The following is a 23,296-nucleotide window of genomic DNA, read 5'->3' on the forward strand; positions in this document are numbered from 1 at the left end:
TTGTTCATTTCTCTTTTTACATTTTTGTTGATAACTAGCAATAGTAGTCTGCAAACAAGGTCTTCATTTCTTCTTCCTGCTATTTCTATTTCTCGGAATCCACATCCTGTTTGTCCTATCATGGGTCTGTGGTCACTGTGCTTTACAAACTAAGGCACATGTCTGCAGGTGGAATACAGTGGTGATGGCTAAGAAATAGAGAGCTTTTTTTCTCAAAGAGAGAGAGAGGAGAAATACGCCTCTTCTCTGAAGTAGAAGCCAGGCTGCCACCTGGAGGTAAGTTTACCATCTATCCACTTGTTTCAACTGAAAGAAATATCCAATGTTTTTGTCTCCTCCATGGAGACCATTCGTAAGTCTTTTTCACGGAATCATCTGAAGTTTAACAAATAAAAGAAAACCTTTGGCTCCAAGTCTCATTTTTGTCCTTTCCTCCCCATAGCTCAGAGGCATTGAGAGAAAGCAGAGAGATTTTCTTTTGCAGGAAACGTTACCACCACCTCTAGGCTGAGCACGGTGCTGTTGGCCAAGGCAGCAGCCCCATGCAGAATTCTCTTCACCCCGTCGGCTTTGTAAGAACTTGTTCTCTTTGGAGAGGGAATGACTTTCATGTACATGTTTTCACATTAGAATTTAGCATTTCCTTTGGGAAGGAGATTAATTTTTTAATCCCTTTGGGCGCCACTTGGAATTCTTTGAAAATACACTCTACATGCCTGAGTCCAGGGCATTTATGTAATTTACTGTACTTGTTTGTTTGCACACACAGTCTCATTAATCCCTAGCTCATTCTGAGCTCTGTTGAACTGTTTGGCTTAGAACCTCTTCCTTGGAAAGAAAGGCCAGGCCGAACAAAGCTTTATGTTCATGGACAGGAGAAAAACACCTCTGGTTAGCATCATGTACAGACTTTCCGTGAAAAATCTAGCTTTGATACACTTATGTGTGAAAGAGAGGGTCAGGAAGATGTTCATTTTTGGCATTATAAGAGAGTGTTCTGAATAAGAGAGTGTTCTGAAAACTAGGCTCAAATACCCTGCTCCTGAGAATGAGTGTAATTAATTTTGCTCAAATACTCAAACCTCTAGCCTCTCTAAATTCTCAATGTATAGCAAGTATTCTGTGGAAGACTTGTGCATTGTCTGGAATCTAGATCTGTGCATACGAATGCTTGTTTTAAACGGTATTAAACCCTGCACACCTACATACTATTTAACGGGGAATCTGAGGATTGAATGGTACTTATTTCTTTGACATTTTCAATCTTTTTTTTGTTGAATTTTCAACCTTTCTTCCTCCTTGGTATACTTATAAAGAGAATGTCCTGTATTAAAAGGAACCTAGATACATACTAACAGTTTAGCCTTCTCGATGGATGCTTACAGAAGATTTCATTTGTGAGAGATGTCATGTTAATTAAATGAGTCAGATATAGCAAGTTGTATGGGGGAGGAAGGAGTGGGGTTGTTAGTTTTATTCAGAATACGAGCTGAGAAAACCAGTTCTTTAAATGAGAGACTCTTGTATTAGGGAGAAGATTGTAGGAATCCTGTGTGTGAACACTATGATTATTGAGATTGTCATATATTGCTTAGAACTGGTCCATTATTCTGTCAGATGATTGACAAAATTGTTGACAGATAAGCCTACATTTCATTGCAGGCAACAATGATAAAATGACATAAATCAGTACTTTATTAAAATTCCATGAGCCTTATTGAGGCTAGTTGTAAAACAAATACACATGCTGACATAGTTGTATGGGAGTCAGACTAAAAGTAATAGGGCCTGGTAATCACGAGGGTTAGAAAGTTAAGACTGCCATCTGCTGATTTATTCTTTTAAATCAGTCTGCAATCCATTAAAGGTGTGTGCAGATTTGTGTTTGTCATTGATAATTCAGTTTGACTGACAGTAGCCATATGTATGATTACTTGCTGGCTCTCAACTCATAGAAAATCACTCAGCAGTGTCCTCAAAGTAGGCTTAAGATCAGCAGTGAGCATGCAAACACATACATAACTACCCCTTGGCTGGGTGATTTAAAGGATATAAAATGTTTATTGTTAGCATCTTTAAAAATGTATGCAAAAAATGTATGCTAACAATTTGGGTAATCTGTGTGCTTTAGAAAGCTGAGCCCTATGAATATCTACAGATGTTGAATTGTTTATGTATATTTTTCTTTTCCAGTTTGCAGCCAGCCTGGGAAATTTAACTTTCTAAGAATAATAATTTCCTTTGTTTTAAGAGGATTCTTTTGAAATGTCTTAAGTTTGACATATATTAGTAAATAAAAATACAGTAGGCATGTGTTTTTGTTTGTAGAAGATACTGATTAAATGATACATAAAACTTTTTCTGTGCAGTTTTGGCTTCCCTTTAAATAAATGAGTACTGAATTCTAGGTTTCGCTAAAGAGAAAATTATGGGAGTTGGTATTCTATAATGACCAAGCCACTGTATGCTATTTCATAGGTAGCATCATTTGTGGCAAAATCTGGGTCTACTTAACAGCTTTGCAGAGCTTTTCCAAGCATACAACATTGGCTTCTCTAAAATGTCTGTATTTGTATGCTGTTGGTTATAAAGGGAGGGGATTTTGTTACATTGTTGTTGGCAGTGTTCCAGTATAGAGAAGATCCAGAGGCTCCATTCCTTCCTCATGCGCTTTTTGGGAGGTGTTAGATAACTAGGCTTTAAAGGAAGCATGCTTAAGAGAAGGATTTACAGCTTCAAGAAAGCATAACATTACATTTGACATAAATAATTATTATATACATATACAGAGTTTTTAGGATAATCCATTTTCCCCATTTTATTAAAAACCCTGAAGTGTTCTATGGGTAAGTAACATGGAGAAAACCATTTCTTTTTGGGCTTGTTTATTCATGTCTAGTACATCTATATGGCTAACAATTCTTTCCATTTACCCAGGCCTGATACCACAACTTATAGGGGTTGCTCCAGAAAAGGCTATTAAACTGACCGTAAGTTTTTTTCCATTAAATTTATGTTGTCTGTTTAGATTATCATTAAGCCAAAATGAAAACTGATACCGCTGAGACTGACACACTGTCAAGGCATTTGTAAAATTTTAAATTTATATGTAGACATTTGATAATTTTTCATCTTATGAGACAAATATTTTGCTGATTTGTAAAACCAGTAACATATTAGTAGAGGAAATTATGGTTAACTGATGTTAATTCTGGTTAACCGATGTTCTCTTTCTAATTAGGTTAATGATTTTGTTCGGGACAAATTCACCAAAAGAGATGGTTCCATTCCACTTTTTGCAGAAATCCTTGCTGGAGGTTGTGTACGTATTAATACTAGACATTTTTCATGGCAAATATGTTCTTTTAACTTTCTTGCACATTAGATATAATATCTGAGTGACATTCCCTCTGAACTCAAGGGATTCTAAGCAGATTTTCTCAGTGATCATATGGGATGACTTTTAAATTTCATTGCATAGTCTAACTGGTTTTGAGTACAGAAAACAGGTAGTGTTTTGTCAGCTCAGTCTCTTAAAAGCTCCTGAAACATTACCTTCCACACTTTTTCAAGTTCTAATTCTGATTCTTCTTAAATATCACAGTAAATAGTAGTAGTGGAGAGAGTTACCATACATTTATATTGACTATTACTGTAACTATGAGATGATGGATTAATTGGGACATTATATTTTTGGTGTAGGACTGAATAAGCCACTGTGGTATGCTTATAATTGTTCTTCTTTAGCGGCCAGAGGATACAGCAAACAACCATAACTATATTGAGGCTGTGAACAATTCTGAACGCAGAGGTTTAGATTATATTTATTTAGAGAGCGCACAAAGGTTTCTATCTAAAGTGGGAGTGTGACATTGGATTTAGACCAATTCTCAAATCTAAGTATGCAGCTAAACTCATTTTATTTGTGGGTTCATTTCACATTTGGTAATACATTATGTGATTTGTTTAAGACACATTTAGTCCATTTTGTCCCTGAAACCCTTAATAACTTTCAGTTGAATTAGCTGAAAATCTTGGCTAAACCCTCCTCAGCTGCATGTGAAACCTGAGGTGATGAGGTCACTGACCTTTGTAGTTTTTAATTCAGAGAAGATGCCCTGAGGGTCAGAGAGAGGCTGCTCTGGATTCTCCTTGATGAGATTTATCAGCCTGGCACCTACGTGGGTCCTCACCTCTCTACAACCAAAGTTCTTGTGGAAGAGGTGGCTTAGTGTGTGTGCACACGCACCTGCATGCATGCCCATGTTGAACATCTTTTCATGCATATGACATTTATCTATCTGCTTTTGTCTATTTTCTTTGGAAAAATGTATGTAGGATTTCTTTTCTACAATTAAAACATTACAGGAAAACATGGGAAGACAAAAAAGTAATCCCCAAATGCTTTCCACATTTTTTTGTTGTTAATCCTCATCTGAGGATTTTCCCCCCCATTGATTTTTAGAGAGAGTGGAAGGGAAGGGGAGAGACAGAGAGAGAAACATTTATGTGAGAGAGACATATCGATTGCTTGCCTCCCACATTTGCCCCAATCTGGACGGGGGATCGAGCCTGCAACTGAGGTACATGCCCTTGATTGGAATTAAACTCGAGACCCTTCAGTCCTTGGGCCAATGCTCTAACCACTTAGCCAAACCATATAGGGCTCTTTGTCCATTTTTAATTGGATTGTCTTTTATTATTGAGTTATAAGATTTCTTTATATATCTAGAGTCTCAGATCAGATGTTTTTTTTCCCAAAATATTTTTGTACTTTCTTGACTGTGTCCTTTGAAGAATTGGACTTTGATTTTAATGAAGTACAATTTATATTTTCTTATTTATTTATTTATTATTATTATTTTTAAAATTTCTTTATTGATTAAGGTATCACATATTTGTCCTCATCCCCCCATTTCCATCCCAAACCCCTCCCCACGCATGCCCCCACCCCCGTGTTGTCCTTGACCACTGGTTAGGCTTATATGCATGCATACAAGTCCTTTGGTTGATCTCTCCCCCTTACCCCCACCCTCCCCTACCTTCCCTCTGAGGTTTGACAGTCTGATCCATGCTTCCCTGTCTCGGGTCTGTTTTTGTTCATCAGTTTATGTTGTTCATTATTTCCCCTAGATGAGTGAGATCATGTGATACTAGAAATACACTTATAAGAACCGAAAATGAGACAAGCAATAATGGTTATGCTGAGAGGCAAATGAATCAGTCTGTAGTGAGTTTCTTTTTGGGCCAACAGTTCTTTTGAAAATGCTTGATATGATTTCATTCTTTTTGAATTTGGGGAGACTTTGCTTGTGACCCAATATGTGGTCTATTTTTGAAAATGTCCCATGTGCACTTGAGAAGAACGTATATTCCGTGGCTTTGGGGTGAAATGCTCTGAAGATGTCAATTAGGTCCATCTGATCTAGTGTGTCATTTAGAATTGCTGTTTCTTTGCTGATTTTTTCTAGAGGATTTATCCAGTGATGTCAGTGGTGTATTAAAGTCTCCTACTATGATGGTATTGTTCTCGATCTCTCCCTTGATATCTTCCAGGAGATTTTTTATGTATTTGGGCGCTCCTGCATTGGGTGCATATATGTTTACCAGAGTTATATCTTCTTGTTGAATTGCTCCCTTTAGTATTATGTAGTGGCCTTCCTTATCTCTTATTATGGCCTTTACTTTGAGGTCTATTTTATCAGATATAAGTATCGCAACCCCAGTTTTTTTCTCATTTCCATTTGCCTGAAAAATGTTTTTCCATCCCTTTGCTCTCAGTCTGTGTGAATCCTTTGCTCTGAGGTGGGTCTCTTGTAGACAGCAAATATATGGGTCATGTTTTCTTATCCATTCAGCTACCCTATGTCTTTTGATTGGTGCATTTAATCCATTTACGTTTAATGTTATTATTGACAAGTACATGTTTGTTGTCATATTTTTCCTTAGTGTTTGTGTTTCTTCTTGCCTTTCTCTTTCTTCTTTTTACAGCAGTCCCTTTAGCATTTCTTGCATTGCTGGCTTGGTAGTGATAAACTCTCTTAGCCCTTTTTTGTCTGTGAAGCTCCTGATTCCACCTTCAATTTTGAATGATAGCCTTGCCGGGTATAGTATTCTTGGATTCAGACCCTTGCTTTGCATCACTTTGTATATTTCATTCCATTCCCTTCTGGCCTCGTGTGTTTCTGTTGAGAAATCAGTTGATATTCTGATAGGAGACCCCTTGTAAATAACTTTCTGTCTCTCTCTGGCAGCCTTTAAGATTCTTACTTTGTCTTTTGTGTTCGCCAGTCTAATTATGATGTGTCTTGGTATCGGTCTTTTGGGGTTCATCTTGTTTGGGACTCTGTGTGCTTCTTGGACATGCATGGTTTTTTTCTTGCCAATATCAGGGAAGTTTTTTGTCATTATTTCTTCAAACAGGTTTTCTATTCCTAGCTTCTCTTCCTCTCCTTCCGGTATCCCTATTAAGCGAATGTTGTTTCGTTTTGTGTTGTCCCAAAGCTCCCTTAGGCTCTCCTCTTGCTTTTTAAGTCTTCTTTCCAGTTGCTGCTGTGTTTGTGTGTTTTTTCCTACCTTGTCTTCTAATTTGCTGATGCGGTCCTCAGCCTCTTCTAGTCTACTGTTTAGGCCTTCCATTGTGTTCTTTATTGCAGCTATGTCGTTCTTCGTCTCCTCTTGGTTTCTTTTCATGTTGGTGACATTCTCATTCAGCTCCTTATAGTTGTGTGTATTTGTCATTGAGTTGTGTGTATTTGTCATCCATCCGTTTAAACATCCTTATAACCATTACTCTGAATTCTATTTCTGATAAGCTGCTAGCCTCGAATTCATTTAACTCCCTTTCTGGTGGTTCCTCTTTTTCTTTCCTTTGGGGATTGCTTTTTTGTCTTCCCATGTTTTCCTGTAATGTTTTAATTGTAGATCCAATTGCTTTGCTACCCAGGTTCTTTTGGGGATGGTGCTACTGGTGTAATCTCTAAGTTCTCCTGGGCTTGTTAATCTAGTGTAGCTCCTTACTTGAGCTATTTGGGTTCTCTTGATGTAGGCCTGTGAGCTTGAGAGGCACAACTGCGGTGTCTAGAAGTCAGCTGCGTGGAGGGGAGTGTCCCAATATTTGCTGTCTTGCACCCTTAACTGAAATCACGCGTGCCCAGCAGGGATTCACAGTGGCACCCAGGAACTGTCTGTTGGGGTGATGGGGCTCAGGGGGCCTGTTCTCTGGAAAAGCGTGACTATGGTGCCCAGAGTTCTACAGTATTGGGGTGGGCAGACCCAGCTTTTGCTGTTGCACCTGTGGTGGATAGGCGCTTACTCCCAGTGACGGCTCACAGGATCACCTGCGGTATGTTTGCCAGCGAGGCACACTGAAGGACTCTGAAGGGCCCTGGCAGTGTAGCCGCGCAGTTGAGGCGCCTGTGGGCTGGTATCCAGGATGAGTGAATTCAAAACTGCTGCTGCTGTGGGGGAGTGTGCCCCCGCTTGTTCAAGATCGCACCCAGGGAGAGCTCACAGTGGTTCCCACTAGCACCCTGTGGGTAGATGGGCTCAGGGTGCCTGCCTGTTGGAACTTCGCCTCTGTGGAGGTGCGCTTGCAGCGGCGCAGAGTTCTGATGCACTCTGAGGGCTCCTGGCACCACGCTTGAGCCGCTGGGGTGAATGTGGGCAGTTATCCAGGAAGAGGGAATTCAGAATTTCTACTGCGGGGCTGCATGCCCTTGTGTGTGCAGAATCACACCCTCGGGGGCTCTCAGCGGCTCCCAAGCGCTGCCTAAGGAGTGGAGTGCCCTGCGCGGCTGGAAACGCGCGAATCTGGCTGGAAACATGCGAAGAATCCGGATACTCACAAATCCGGAGTTCTGCCGCTGGGGAGGGGGAGGTTGCACTTACTGCTGCCGAGCGGTGCACCTTTGGAGGTGGAGGTCCCAGGGTCCGCGCATCTGCAGCTGGGGTAGCAGGATTTTGGCTGGAGTGGCTGCTGGGTCGCGGGGCAGTTCCAACGCCTGTCTGGTTGGTGGTGTTGATGAGTTCCTAAAAAAGGCCGTTCCCTATATTTTCTTTTGTTATTTGAGCTTTTGGTGTTATATTTAAGAAGTCATTGCCTAATCTAAGGTCATGACGATTTATATCTCTGTTTTCTTCTAAGAGTTATAGTTTTAGCTCTTACATTTAGGTCTTTGATCCTATATACCACTAGAGGCCTGGTGCACAAATTCATGCACAGGTGGGGTCCCTAGGCCTAGCCAGCAATCAAGGCTGATCAGGGCTGGGCCAATCGGGGCCTGCCGGCGGGGGGTGGGACAGAGATGGGGAGGGGGACCCTGGGCTGATCAAGGCCTGCCGGCCATGGGGGAGAAACAGGGCGCGGCAGGTTGGCTGCCAACCCCAAGGAGGGAGCCAGCCTCGGTCCCCCTGGGAAAGGGGTCGCATCCGCCACCACCCACCCCTGGTTCCCTGTCCCAGCTCAGGGCCCAAAGGCCCCAGTGGAGTCGGGAGAGAAGGCGACAATCGCTGGACTGGGCATGGAAGGAACGGACGCCGATGCCACTGGCTGGCCATGGGAGGTTGGCTGTGGGAGCACACTGACAACCGGGGGCAGCTCCTGTGTTGAGCGTCTGCCCCCCTGGTGGTCATTGCGTGTCATAGCGACTGGTCAACCGGTCGTTCTTGTCGTTCAGTAGTGACAGTTGCTTAGGCTTTTATAGACAGTCCTTGGGTTACGTTGGTCTTGATGTACGTCGTTTCATGGTTACATCGCCATCTCCCATTTATTTATTAAAAAAAAAAAGTTCCATCATTTCGATGTATGTACATATATGCTTTATGTTTTTTATTATTTATTTACCCCAAGTAAACGTCAGGAATTATTATCTTTCTTTTAAATGTTTTTTACTGTTTCACTTCATTACTGCTGTGTATGTGCTCCATGTGAGTGACATAGGTGCTTATGTAGGTGGGTTTCGACTTATGGCGAAAATCGCGTTACATCGCACTCTAGGAACGGATCTCTGATGTAACCTGAGGACCTACTGTATATATATATATAGTTTTTTAACCTTAATTTTTTAGGGTCTTTTGCCTTGACCAGAGATATTACCAAATGACAGTTCTTTATTGTCAACATTTTGGTATATTTCTTTCTAATATTTTTATATACATGCTTGTGTGCATGTGTATGTGTGTACGCACGCACATGCACATGTGCGCACGCACACACACACACACACACACACACACACACACATTCCTTTTTAAGCCAGATGGAAGTTTTGTTCACTCTGACTTTCTGATTGCAAATGAAAGCTGCTCTCTGTTTCTGAGGTCAGCAGGGAGTCACAATGGAACTTCTCATTCTAGAAATACAATATAACCTTTGGGAACAGGAGTATAAACAGAGTGCGCATTTTCAAATTTTGAATCTTCATTGTGAACATTAAACTCTTGTTTTATGTCTATATCAAAACCTTTCCAAGAGACCGTCAAACACAGAAGGAAGGTAGGAGAGGGTTGGGGGAAGGAGGAGAGATCAACCAAAGGACTTGTATGCATGCCATATAAACATAACCAATGGACACAGACACCAGGGGGGTGAAGGCATGAGTGGGGGGTGGGGGGGCAATGGGGGGATAAGGACACATATGTAATACCTTAATCAATAAAGAAAATAAAAACAAACAAAAACCTTCCCAAGGAAGACTTACTAATTCAGAATTTATCATAATTTAGATGTGCAAACGTAAGTTTTTTTTTTTATAGAGTCTATAAATTGCACTTTAGGTTTAGTAATTGCTTGACCTTTCTTTAGGTGGGAATGGGGTAAGTGTGTGTGTGTATGTGCAGTTACTGAGTAAATACCTATTATGGATGTTGTTTGTTTAGTATATATGTACTAACAAGTTTCAAATAATTTTTTTTCATTGGTAAGCCATTCTTATCAGGCTGTTTTTATTTTTTTATTAGAAAGTCTCTATATGTATAGACATATATATTCACACATATTACATGTCCATATCACACATAAATATAATTGAGTTTTTATTATATCTATTGTGGGCAAGAATAATACTTTAATGTCAAGTTAGAATTTTTTAAGTACTTTAAAATGCACTATTGTCACTGATATGAAATAGGTAGATGGAGAACAGTGGCTCAGAAAGGCTAATTCTCTCACCCCATCACACAGTTAATATATGCTGCAGGTTTCATGTGAGCCCAAATATTTTTATTTTAAGACCAACTCTTTTTATTCTATAATGCTCTCTTGGGGAATTAAATCAGGGCATTGTCCATGTATCAAAATAAACCTAGATGAACCTATTCAACTTTGTACCAGCGTTTCTTTCTTCCCTTTTTATTATATGGGTATCCTATATAATAAATGGCTAATATGCAAATTGTCCCCTCAACTGGGAGTTCAACCAGGGGGTGGGGCCTCCCTGCCAACTGCCCACGGCCCCTCCCCTTGGCTGGCCCAGCCCCATCGGCCCCAATCGGGGAGGGCCGGCCAGACCCCACCCATGCACGAATTCGTGCACCGGGCCTCTAGTATATATAATAAAAATTTAACATACCTGAATATACATATATATTAATTTAGGTATAATTAATGTACCAAAATGAACAGATCTTAGATGTCAGTCTTCTCAGTGAGTTTTAACAGTTGTATACACCCATGAAGTCACCACCCAAGACAAGATAAAGAACATTTTATACCAGAAGATTCATTCATGCCTTTTTCCAGTCAGTCACTCCTCCCCTCCCCCAGGTACCACTGTTCTGATTTCTGCCACCAGTTTTGTTTCTTCTCAGATATCATATACATGGAATTGTACAAAATGTGTTCTTTCATTGTTGACAGAATTTTGCTTAACAGTATTTTCAGGTCATATGCTTTCATTTTTCATGGATGAATATCTAAGAGTATAATAAAGTAGATGTATTTTCAATTTGAAAGAAACTGCCAGTTGGTTTTTTGAAGTGGGTGGACCATTTTATAGTCTTACTAGAGGCCCAGTGCACGAAATTCGTGCACGGGTGGGGTCCCTAGGCCTGGCCAGTGATAAGGGTCTATCAGGGCCATCTCGCCCAGTCCTGATCTGGGCTGGGCTGGGTTGGCTGCCAGATGGGCCTGCTGGATAAGGAGAGGGACCGTGGGAGGTTTGCTGGCCAGGGGGAGGGACCAGGGGAGGTTGGCTGGCCGTGGGAGATTGGCTATGAGAGCGCAAATACCACCAGGGGGCAGCTCCTGCATTAAGCGTCTGCCCCCTAGTGGTCAGTGCGCATCATAGCGACTGGTCGACCAGTCGTTCAGTCGTAACGATCACTTAGGCTTTTATATAGAGAGATCAGTAGTATAGAGTATTCAATTACTCCACATCCTCACCGAAGTCACCAATGTTTCATGTTCTTAGGTTTTGTTTTTTTTAATTTTAGTCATTCTAATTGGTGGACAATGATATCTTATTGTGGTTTTAATTTGCATTTCCCTAAAGCCTAAAGATATTAAGCATCCTTTCATGTGCTTATTGGCTATTCATATATCTTTTTTTTTGTGAAGTATCTGTTCAGGTCTTCTGCCTATTTTTCATTGTTATTCATATTTTTTATTGTTGATTTGTAGTTCTTTAATACATCATAGAGATAGTACTTTGCAAATATATGTGCTATCAATATTCTTTCCAGTCTATGACTTGTCTCTTAATTATCTCAATGGTGTCTATAGTGGTTAGATATATCTGTGCACTTGAGTGGAAAAAAATGTAATAACTTTTCAAGTCAACAGAGCAGGAAGTTTGAAAGTCTAAATGGACTGACCTATATATTTTTTCTAAACATCTCTCTGGTATCTGTTTTAATGTTGTTAATTCTAACTAGAGCACTTACCTGACTGATCCTGTTACCTCTTTAGAGAATGTATACTTCTGAATGGATAGAAGTCATAAAACTCCAAATGTATTTATTGCTCAGCAAAGGGGTAGTATAAATCCATCACATTGCAGGTGTTTCCTTAGCCCTGTGTGAACTTAGCCTCCTGAAGAACTCACCCCTTCCCCTGGTATCTTGCTTTCAATTTGCACGGTGCTCTCAAATTAGTTAGTGCACGAGAACTCTGTTAAGGAGATAGGGCAGTTGTTGGGATCTCTGTTGTCATATTAGGAAACCAAGTAATGGAAAGGTTATGACCTATCCAAGGTTACCAAATTAATGGCAATATAGTTCAACAGTCTGGCAAACTTGGACTCTTTCCCCTCTCTACTGCTTCTTCCTTTCATTCCATATGTCATGCACACACACAACCCCATGTTGGGTGTAGCAAGAAGTCCACTTGGAGCTTTTACTAACCCTGGGAGCCAAGATTACAGCTGGCCAGCCTCCTGTGCTGCATGCTCCTCAGCAAGCTGAGCTATCATATCTCTGAAGAGTTGTTTGGAAATAGTTCCAGCTCCCATCCCAGGAATCCATGTGGTCCCAGCTGTATGCCTGAATACTTATCTGAACACACATACCTATGCACACAAGTTGAAAGTCCATTTATGTCAAAGTGTCTTGTGATAGATATATAGGAATTTTGATGCTTCCTTTACCCTAGTTAGGAGTACGTGTAGTTCTATCTATTCATATCCTAATACCCATCACTCAGCAGTGAGCAAATTGCAGTTTATTCCCTTTAAACTATCACTGTCCTAAACTATTTTACAAAGAGCCATAGCATTTCCCACTGCTTTATAAAAGTCTGAGAATATTTATGGTTGATGGTGTGTGATACAGTCACTGTTCGTTCCTATTCCTCTTTGTCAATCCTAGTGACAACTGATTCTATGACTTTTATTCGTTTTCTGGTTATTTTAATTTTACTTTTTAGTTTATCTTTATTGTTGAATCTGGTTATTTTAAGTGCACATATTTTGTACATCTGTTCAAGGAGCTGGTGTGGCTTTACTAGTAAATTGAAGTTAAGATTTTCATCAGTCTCTGTAAGGGAAGGCTTTGTAATGAATTGTTCAGACATTTTGTGGTTGGAGGGAAATAGTTGCAGATTATAGGAGACAACAGATCAAAGAAGGAAGTAAGCAGGGGGCTTGGCACAGGCATGGCCAGGTCGCCAGCCTCTTTGTGGACTCTGCCCTGAGGTGGGATTGTGAGGGCAGGAGGGTGAACAGGCCTAATCCTGTGTGCAGCCCTGTGGCCTCAGGCATATCAGAGGTGTGGTGACATCTCAATATTGCATTCTTTCCCTCCTTACTTCTGCTGTCAGCTTTAGTTGGTTTATTTCCGCATTAAAAAAAAAAGTGATACAAGATTAAATGGAAGTTTTTCCATTTTTCCATTTCTGTTGTATATGGGTAACTCTCATTCAAAATGAATTTGTTCCCTTTGTTGTGTCATTTGTATTTCAGTTCTAAACAAACGACAATACTGAAAAATAAAAACATCTAAGTTAGTTTTAATATTAAGGCTTGCCTCTCCTCAAAATTATAAGCAACAATTCGAAGAGGGAAATTTAGCAGTTAGAGAATTAAAAGCTAATTTGGTGATTTAGTGAGTGTAAAAAAACTCAACAAAGGTATTGTGCAGACTGGTTTGTTATCTATGTAAGCATCAGTACCAGAAGCGGCAAGATGTCAAATTAGACAGTGTTCATTTAAGGCATGTAGCTGTGTTATGATGCTTTAATATGAAATTTTATATATCTTGGTGTCTATTTCAAATCACTAGCTATATTTGACTAGATTTTATTGATGTTCATATATACAGAGGTAGATAAGCTTTCTAAAAAAAATTATTGGGACCCTCGTTCACTACTGGTGGAAATGTAAATTGGTACAGCCACTATGGAAAATAGTATGGAGTTTCCTCAAAGAATTAAGAATAGAGTTACCATATGACCCAGCAATCCCCCTTCTGGGTGTAGACCTGAAAATTTTAAAAACATTTATTTGCAAAGATATATGCATACCTCTGTTCATTGCAGCATTATTCACAGTTGCCAAGATGTAGATAAGCTTTTTAAAAGCTTTGGATCCACAGATAACTGGCATTTACTGGTTTTTTTATTTTGTTTTTTTTTTTAATATATTTTATTGATTTTTTACAGAGAGGAAGGGAGAGAGATAGAGAGTTAGAAACATCGATGAGAGAGGAACATCGATCAGCTGCCTCCTGCACACTCCCCACTGGGGATGTGCCCGCAACCAAGGTACATGCCCTTGACCAGAATCGAACCTGGGACCCTTGAGTCCACAGGCCGATGCTCTATCCACTGAGCCAAACCAGTTAGGGCTGGCATTTACTGGTTTTTAAAAAGCGTTTAATGTACATAAATTAATTTACCACAGGAAAGAATGTGTGAGAAAGGACCTAGTCCAGGGGTGGGCAAACTTTTTGACTCGAGGGCCACAATGGGTTCTTAAACTGGACCGGAGTGCCGGAACAAAAGCATGGATGGAGTGTTTGTGTGAACTAATATAAATTCAAAGTAAAGGAGCGGAGGGGAGAGCAAGAGAACCCTCCGCTCTGGCCTGGTGGGGGGCGTGGCCTGAAGTCCCCTGTCAAGCTCCACCTGGTGGGGGGCACGGCCTGAGGTCCCCTGGCCTGGCACTGGGGCAGGGGGGAGCAGCCTGAGATCCCCTAGCCCAGCACCAGGACAGGAAGCTCACCTTGAGGTCCCCCATCAAGCCCTGCCAGGCGGGGGGCGCAGCCTGAGGTCCCCTGTCAAGCCCTGACGGGTGGGGGGCATGGCCTGAGGTCCCCTGTCAAACCCTGCCAGGTGGGGGACGCGGCCTGAGGTCCCCTGTCAAGCCCCATAGGGGCGGGGGAGGGTGTAGCCTCAGGTCCCTGCTGATTGCTCATTAAGACTCCTTATGGGAACTTGGCCTCAGCTGTGGGTGCAACCATCTTTGTGACAGAGTGATGGTCAATTAGCATATTCCCTCTTTATTAGATAGGATGATATCACTTATAATCAATAGAGTCTGAAATAGAGGAGAAATGATATTTTCTTGTATTTGTTTCTCAGAGAGGAAACACTAAGTTAAGGATGTGATAACATTATTATAATCCTAGTTCTGTTACTAGATTTCTTAGCAGAGTGGTTGAATTAATTGAAGATTTTATTCCCCCTCGCCCCTCTTGAATTTAATATGTATAAGATAGTGATCAATCTCAGAGTTTAAAAAAGGAGATTGCATATTTGCCATATAGGTTTTCCTTTAATAAGTGTTATATTCAGAGTTTAAGACAAATTGCAATCTTTATTTTTTCTAAAATTATTCAGTATGTCTGGGTAATATTTGCCTACATATTCCTAGTCCTACTATAGAATGTTTTTAAAAAATGTATATTAACTTTAAAGACATATACATACTATGCATTGTTAGCAGTTTTTCTCCTTCAATGTAGTAGAGCACATAGGTGTGAAACACTTGTGGATGTGTGCCTTGCTACCTGCTCACTTGTAGTTTAGTCTTGTGGTTCTGTCCAATGCACTATTGGCTCTTAGTATGTGTTCTGGGTAACAAGTCTTCAAAGCATATGACAGTTAATGTGTTTGTTTTAAAATGTAGTCATTTCCTTCTCTTAATTGTACTGTTCTTATAAGAAGCCTGTTAACACTCAGAAAGAAATTTGAAGAGTTGTTAAAGGAGTGCAAATCTCAGTAAACTGGCAATTATTTCCAAAAGGGTCTGTGAGAGAAGAGGAGGAGGAAACTGGGGTGGGAATGCTGGTTGGATTATTACTGCTCTGTGGGATAATTTACTAATGATTAAAACCACAAAAGGGCTTTATATTTATTTAAACATAATATCCACACTTAACAAGTGGCAACAGGAGTCGACATTGTCTGGTGCTGGCAAATTTTGGGGATTATAATAAAAATTTGTGTTTCTATTATTATTTTTTAATCTGCTTTAGTTTAGAACATAAAGTACATTTTTCCAAAGATAGTCTTTGCAACCATTATTTCAATAAGAGATTTCAAGGAAGTAGCAAACTTTTTCAATTGGTTTGGTCTTTAATACTAGCTACAGGAGCAATTATTTGGATTATCATGTTAACATAATTTTTCACCCATCAATCCTTTTGAAAGTATTGTTTGCTTAGATTGAAACATTGAAATGTTTCCTTCTGCCTGTAGTGCAACAGATTAAAAGAAACACAGGCAAATCAACATGTAAAACTGGGTTAGTCAGTCACCCAGGGACCTATGTGCCAGTGGTCTGGATTGTGTGAGTTGGGAGTTGCACAAAACCCAGAGAGAGACAGCAAATTGCTGCACCCTTCCGATTGGTGGACAAAAAGGGGATTAGGGCCCTGGGGAATCCAGGACAAGAAGCTTCCCACGAAAGGGGAAGGAATCTAGTGTCAGTGTTGGCAGTTGTGGATGTTTATGGGAGTAAAGGGTCAGGATTGGAACTGGAGTAGTTGAGGGTTTATAGCCCCAAGCCAGTTAGGAGAATGGGCTGGGACTTACTTGTGCCCCTGGGAAGGAGGTCTGGGAGGGTTGTGATATTTAGAAAAGTTAACATGAATGTGAGTGAAGATAGAATGGAGTTACAGTGTCCTAATGAGGCATACATTTCCTGTTTCACATGTGATACACTATTGCAGTGAAGTTATGATTATATAATACTAGAGGCCTGGTGCATGAAATTTGTGCATGGCGGGGGGAGGTCGGGGGGTGTCCCTCAGTGCCTTCTTGCAATCCGGGACCCCTCTGGTAGGGTCCCTAGGCCTAGCTGGTGATCAGGGCCTATCGGGGCTTTCCTTCCCCTGGCTGCCAGAAGCTGACCCCGCCCCCACCGCTGCCACTGCTTGCCATCTGTGTGGAGCTGCCCCCACTTCCCCACCACTGGTTGCCTCCCTCTGCGGAGCAATCACTGGCTGGCTCCGCACACAGCCACAGCGTTGCTGGCTGGTGGCCTGGGCCTCCTTCTGTGGGGCCATCGATTGCAGGGCTCCCAGATCAATCGCGCTGCAGAGAGAAGCCCTGCCCACGTGCCGCAGCACTGCCAGCCAGGTGGCCTGGGCCTCCCTCTGCAGGATGGCCAATAGTGGGACTCTGTGATTGATGGCTATGCAGAGGGAGGCCCCGCCCACTTGCTGTAGCACCACTGGCCGGGTAGCCTGGGCCTCCCTCTTTGGGCTTGCAATCAATCACATCACACCCGCCTTGATTGGCCTGGTGCTAGTGCATGTCATAGCATGGTCGTCTGGACAGTGTTCTGCCATTTGGTTGATTTGCATATTACGCCTTTATAATAATAAAAGCATAATATGCTAATTAGACTGGACAGCTGAACGACCTTCCGGACATCCTTCCGGACAACCTTCTGGACGAAGCTGGGGCTGTGAGGGCTGAGGCAGCCACCGCGGCTGCGAGGGCTGAGGCAAGCTGCCACATCTTGCCCTGCAAGGGCCAAGACGAGCTGCCACAGCTGCGAGGGCCAAGCCCCTTGAACGAATTTCATGCATCGGGCCTCTAGTTGTTATAGATAATTATGTAAATATGGTTATGAGTATATAATGTAAATAGCTACAGGTGAAATGAAGCTGTGCAAATGAGACTTTTTTCACTTCATGAATAGAGATATGTACTTAAGTTTTTATAAGTGTATTTATTTTTATATATCCATGTACATATACATTCTTTCTTTCTTACAGAAACCAGAAAAGAAGTTGGTAACAGTTTTGTTAAACATTCCTTTTTTCCCCTCTACTAGTTAACAGATTTCAGATGCAAATACCCTCTCATTATCCAAGTTCAGATCTCTGCCAGGCACTAGAGATGTGGACATGGCTTTGATTTGCCTGTGTTGTACTCACGGGAATTAGGTATTCCATTTCCCAGCTCTGCCTTGAAGAATTTTTCTGGTTTTGTGTTGAAATAATACTGAAATTGTCTTACTGAATTATCTCCTTTTGTGTGGGCATTGCTGCTTAGAGATTTGCTCAGGATAATACATTTTAGAATTTGAACCAGAAGAGACTTCCCCTCTCACTTAAGGCACCTCCGTGGGGCAACGTTGTTTTACTTGTTCTACAACCCAAGGAAGTGGAAGCAGGTGGCTGAGCTAAAGAAAGCGAATGGCTGCTGAGACGAGGAAAGAAACTATTGTAGATCCGAATTTTTGCTCCAGTTCATAAGAGACACCAAGCATCTCTTTCCCTCTCATCGGAGCTCCCCACTGCCACATCTGGCTTCACTTTTGGGTTCAAATGAGTTTATTAGTTTTGCCATTTTGTATATAGCTGGGCTGACCCTGGAAAGACTGGTCTGAGAAACACTTGACATTTCAAGTACAAACAAGCCATAGATTGGCTTGAGCAGTTTGGGACCATCCCTGTGAACTGGCCAAAGTGCCGTGCTCTCGTTTCCCGGTGAAGTGGGAGACGGAAAGTGGTACAACTTAGAGGCTTTTCTGGATTTTTTCTTGTTACACTGCCAGTCAGGCTCTGATTTGGAAATCTGCTTCTCCCTCCTCCCTTGCCTGCAGGCTGGCGGCTCTCAGGTCATCTTTACCAACCCACTGGAGATAGTAAAGATTCGGCTGCAGGTGGCTGGGGAGATCACCACAGGACCCAGGGTCAGTGCCCTCAACGTGCTCCGCGACCTGGGACTTTTTGGTTTGTATAAGGTGGGTAGATTCCCTCCAGTTATCTCAACAGAAAGGTTGTGATGGACTCCACAGAAATGTGAAAGAAAGTGGACACCAGACTTTCCCCCGCAAATGGAAAAGCTGTCTTATCCAGCAGGGTAGCTCCTGGAGCAGAAAATAAAAAAAAGGAAAAATCAGGACACGTGCATCAGAGGCAGAGGCTATATGAGCACGGCTCCTGGTGTCACCCTCAGGCTCTGGTGAAGCTGCTGGCAGGGCCGGGCTGCAGACCTGCTGGCTGAGGCTCACAGCCTTTATTGGATGACGGGTTTGGGAAAAGTTTCTTTGGTGGTGTCTTTGGGCTGGTTTAGGACTTCAAGATGGTCTTATGTTTATTTTGAGTCTGAGTTATCTCTATTGTTATCTTCCCAGTAGGAGTTTCTCTTTGTCCTAATAATTTGACCACAGTGAAACAGTAGTCGACTTTGGTAGAATTCGGGCCTTTAAGAAGTTAAGTGGTGGGATTTGTCAATAATGAATTCCATTAAAAAAAATAGAGTGTATTGTACTTTAGCAAAATGCCAGTCAACAGATTCCTTCCCTGCAGGTATACTTATTCCCATTATTACAGATCAGATGTAATGGAGCAGAAGCTGTTATTTTTCTTAAACAAGGAAGAGTATTTCTTTTCATTCTTTTGCCTGGTATAAGGGGGGATACGTAAACTTAGCTGCTATAGACAACTGAGTTTCCACAGCATCTGATTTATTTATAGATCCATCACTGCAGAAATGTGTCAGTTGGCTTCTGGAGCAGCAAATTAGAAATGAGAAATTCTGTGGATTAGACTCTACAGTTACAGGGCTCTTAGGAGACCAGTAAAGCAGTGAAGCCGATCTTGAGTTTTGTACACATTCTATACCTTCCACCCCCAATTCCCATCCTTTTTGGAATTCCCTTTGAGACTGAATTCGTTAATATTATGTCTCTTTGTATCCTTCAGAGAGTCCTGGAATTAAAAAAATTTTAAAAAACATTTTAGGTGGTGTCTTTTTTTGTTGTTGCTGTTAATTTTCACCTGAGGATATTTTTTCCATTGATTTTTAGAAAGAGTGGCAGAGAGGGGAGGGGAGGGGAGGGGAGGGGAGAAAGAGAGAGAGAGAGAGAGAGAGAGAGAGAGAGAGAGGAAGAAAGAAAGATACATCAATTGGTTGCCTCCGCACGTGCCCAGGGGTCGAACCTGCTACCTAAGTATGTGCCCTTGACCAGGAATCAAACCTACGACCCTTCAGTGGGTGGGTGGACACTCTAACCATTAAGCAACACTGGCCAGGGCCAATTCAGGTGTCTTTTAAAAATAGCCATTAAGGTCTGGCTGGTGGCTCAGTGGTTGAGCGTCAACCAATGAACCAGGAGGTCTTGGTTCAATTTCCTGGTCAGGGAACATGCCCGGGTTGCGGGCTCAACCCCTGGTAGGGTGTGTGCAGGAGGCAGCCAATCAATGGTTCTCTTTCATCATTGATGTTTCTATCTCTCTCCCCCTCTCCTTTCCTCTCTGAAATCAATAAAATTATATTTTAAAAAAATAGCCATTAGGGAAATAAGTACCAAAGCTGGCCTATTCGCCTGGCTCTGTAAAGCCCTGGGCAGTAGAACATGTGTGACCTCAGTCACTGAGACAGACTGTCCCTGGTGGCTTTCTACTCCCATGGAAACCTCCTGCTAAAATATTCTGTCTGGGTTTCCCCGGTCCTGTGCTATTTAGGACATGGGGAAAAGGAACATTAGTGTTTTTCCCCCCTTCCTTTCCCACTGCCACTGCCTGTAGCTTCTTACCTGGCGTTCAGGGGCTCTAGCTGGTGTGGACTGAATTGGTAATTTGTTAGTTTTGGCACTGCCTTTGCTGGTTGCTTTGGCATCAAGCTATTAATATTGGGTCTCCAAGTCTACTCTCCTGCCACCTCTACCTCCAACCCCATCAAAGCCAAGCAGAACAAGCCTGGAGGTTTGAGAATTGAATTTTCTATACTGGAAATGCCAGAAAATTCTTAGTTGTCAAAATGATGTTATTGTCCAGTTAACTAACTCTAGGACTCCGGAATCTACCAGCCTTTCTCAAGCTTTGAGTCATGTATGCTTCTCTATGTCCCACCAGTTCAGTTCTCCCCACCTCCCTTCCACATCAATCCCAGTGCTGTCTGAGGGACACCTCAGGCTTGTCGCCTTGTGGACATTCACACCCTGTTTATACAACTGTTTTGCTCTGTTTCCTCACTGTGTGACAGGGTGCCAAAGCGTGTTTCCTCCGAGACATTCCCTTCTCTGCCATCTATTTTCCTGTGTATGCTCATTGCAAACTACTTCTGGCTGATGAAAACGGACGCGTGGGAGGTGCAAATCTCCTTGCAGCTGGAGCCATGGCAGGTAACACAGTTGTTTTTTAAGCCAAAAGAACCCTCCCCCATTCTCTTTAAGAAGCACAGAATCTCTGTACTTTCCCTCTTTATTTCTGGAAGGGTTATTGTTCGTATCTGACTTAGTTTAAATGTGATCGCTTTTACTCCTTTGTGGGATGTGCTGTAATTCTGATGAGAGTTAATTACATTTGCATAATGTGGATAAACAGCTTAATGCCGCTTAGCAACTTGGAGCCAAATTAGATCTGCCCATCTAAATTGGGCTTTCATCATTAACGTGTTGCTTAGCCTTCTGTGCCGGTGTTAAGGTGGAAAAGTTCTTTATCAAACCATTGCTTTGTTGTATCTCATGCTGACGCACAGGTCTGGTATGCCCTCACTTTCTAGCATATTGGAATCTATAAGATTTGCCTCAAAATTGAGCTTTTATCATAAAGATGTTCCAGTTTCTTCTGCCATCGTCCTTAGACCAGAGTAAGCATTGCTTCCCCAGCAAACCACCTTGTCCTTGATTGGCATCTCTTCTCTGCCTCTTAATGCTTTCTGTCTTTTATTAATGGTGGTTTGTATAGTTTTGCCTTCTGTACTAGACTTGGAGCTCCTTGAGGGGAGAGGTTTCGTTCTGTTCATCCTTGCCTTCCCTATGTGGCCAGCATAGTAATCTATATATATAAAAGGCTAAGTGACCGACCGACTGTCCATCTGACCGTCCGACCGACCGACCATCTAACTGGTCGGTACATATGACACACACTGGCAATTTAAAAATAAACGTTGACTTGTGCATGTGTGATACATATAAAGCTCTTGCTGGCACCAATTGCACATGTGTTTTAATTTTATAATACTATATTATATACTAGAGTCCCGGTGCATGAAATTCATGCACCAGGGTTGAGGGGGGGTCCCCTCAGCCCAGCCTGCACCCTCTCCAATCTGGGACCCCTCAGGGGATGTCCGAATGCCGGTTTAGGCCCGATCCAGGGATCGGGCCTAAACCGGCATTCGGACATCCCTCTCACAATCCTGGACTGCTGGCTCCTAATGGCTCATCTGCTTGCGTGCCTAGTCGCCCCTAACTGCCCCGTCTGCCGGCCTGGTCGCCTCCAACTGCCCCCCCCCCCCACTGCCAGCCTAGTCGCCCCTCACTGCCCCCCCCTGCTGGCCTGGTCGCCCCCAACTGCACCCCCCCTGCTGGCCTGGTTGCCTCCAACTACCCCTCTCTGCTAGCCTGGTTGCCCCTAACTGCCCCCCCACCCCCGCCAGCCTGGTCGCCCACGCAGCCTGCTGTTGAGTCATTTGGTCATCCCTCAACCCCTGCCGGCCTGGCTGCCCCACGCAGCCTGCTTGTTCAGTCGTTTGGTCGTCCCTCACCCCACTGCTGGCCTGGTCATAGGCAGCCATCTTGTGAGGGTGTGATGGTCAATTTGCATATTACCTCTTTATTATATAAGATACTATTTTGACATGTAATTTTTTGCAGTAATGGAATTACCACAGGAATCTATCTTCTAATGAATTTCCTTTCAATGTGCACGAATCTGTGCATGAGGCCACTAGTAATGAGATAAATGCCAATGGAAAAAAATGAAAACCTTCATCTTGTCTAAGATACCAAATTGGACACAGAAGAGATTCATCTGAAAGAGGAGTCTAAAAAACACAGGAGGTGCTAAGATGCTTCCTCTGATCTCATGGATCTAGGCTTCCTCTTGCTGTGAAGGAGCTGACTGTGATAGAAGGGGATTAACCGGCATCCCTGCAGCATCAGCGCCAGGAATGACAGGAAGGAAAGGGCACGCGCTTGTTTTCTTTACAGCAGGTCAAAGAAAGGAGCATGAAGGGTGAACACAAACTCAAACACTGTCCCCCAATGATCAGCGGAGCTCTGATTGCCTGAGCTCATTTCCTGTGGCTCTCACTGGGTTCATTCTCCTCTGGTGCCCTGGCTGCACATGCCAGCACAGCCTGAGCATGTTCCAGAGTGTGGCGTTGACAGGAGCCCTTGGGGTGCACCATGTTGTCCTTTTCACCTTTGGTGACAGGGAATGACGTGATGATTAAGAAACGCTCCCACGGCCCTAGCTGGCTTGGCTTCGTGGATAGAGCATCACCCCGTGGACTGAAGGGTTGTGACTTTTTGAGTTCAATTCTGGTCAAGGGCATGTACCTCCATTGCAGGCTCCATCCCTGGCCCTGGTTGGGGCATGTGTAGGAGGCAACCAATCGATGTGTCTCTCTCACTCCCACTCTCTCAAAATAAATGAAAACATACCCTTAGGT

The 23,296-nt window shown here is 42.6% G+C and overlaps 1 protein-coding gene across 3 annotated transcripts in view; it reads left to right on the top strand.

The window, feature by feature from the left end:
• The window catches only part of SLC25A12 (solute carrier family 25 member 12), a 183,806-nt gene that overhangs the window by 155,305 nt on the left and 5,205 nt on the right, over positions 1-23,296 (top strand). For all 3 annotated transcript variants that reach the window (XM_080667655.1, XM_080667656.1, XM_080667657.1), the window contains 4 exons: positions 2,938-2,990; positions 3,242-3,322; positions 18,495-18,635; positions 20,882-21,020. In XM_080667655.1, coding sequence (XP_080523781.1) covers positions 2,938-2,990; positions 3,242-3,322; positions 18,495-18,635; positions 20,882-21,020 — 414 coding nt within the window. The remainder of the gene's footprint in view (positions 1-2,937; positions 2,991-3,241; positions 3,323-18,494; positions 18,636-20,881; positions 21,021-23,296) is intronic.

This window comes from Plecotus auritus (assembly GCF_963455305.1).
Source record: "Plecotus auritus genome assembly, chromosome: 5".
Classification (NCBI taxonomy): Eukaryota; Metazoa; Chordata; class Mammalia; order Chiroptera; family Vespertilionidae; genus Plecotus; species Plecotus auritus.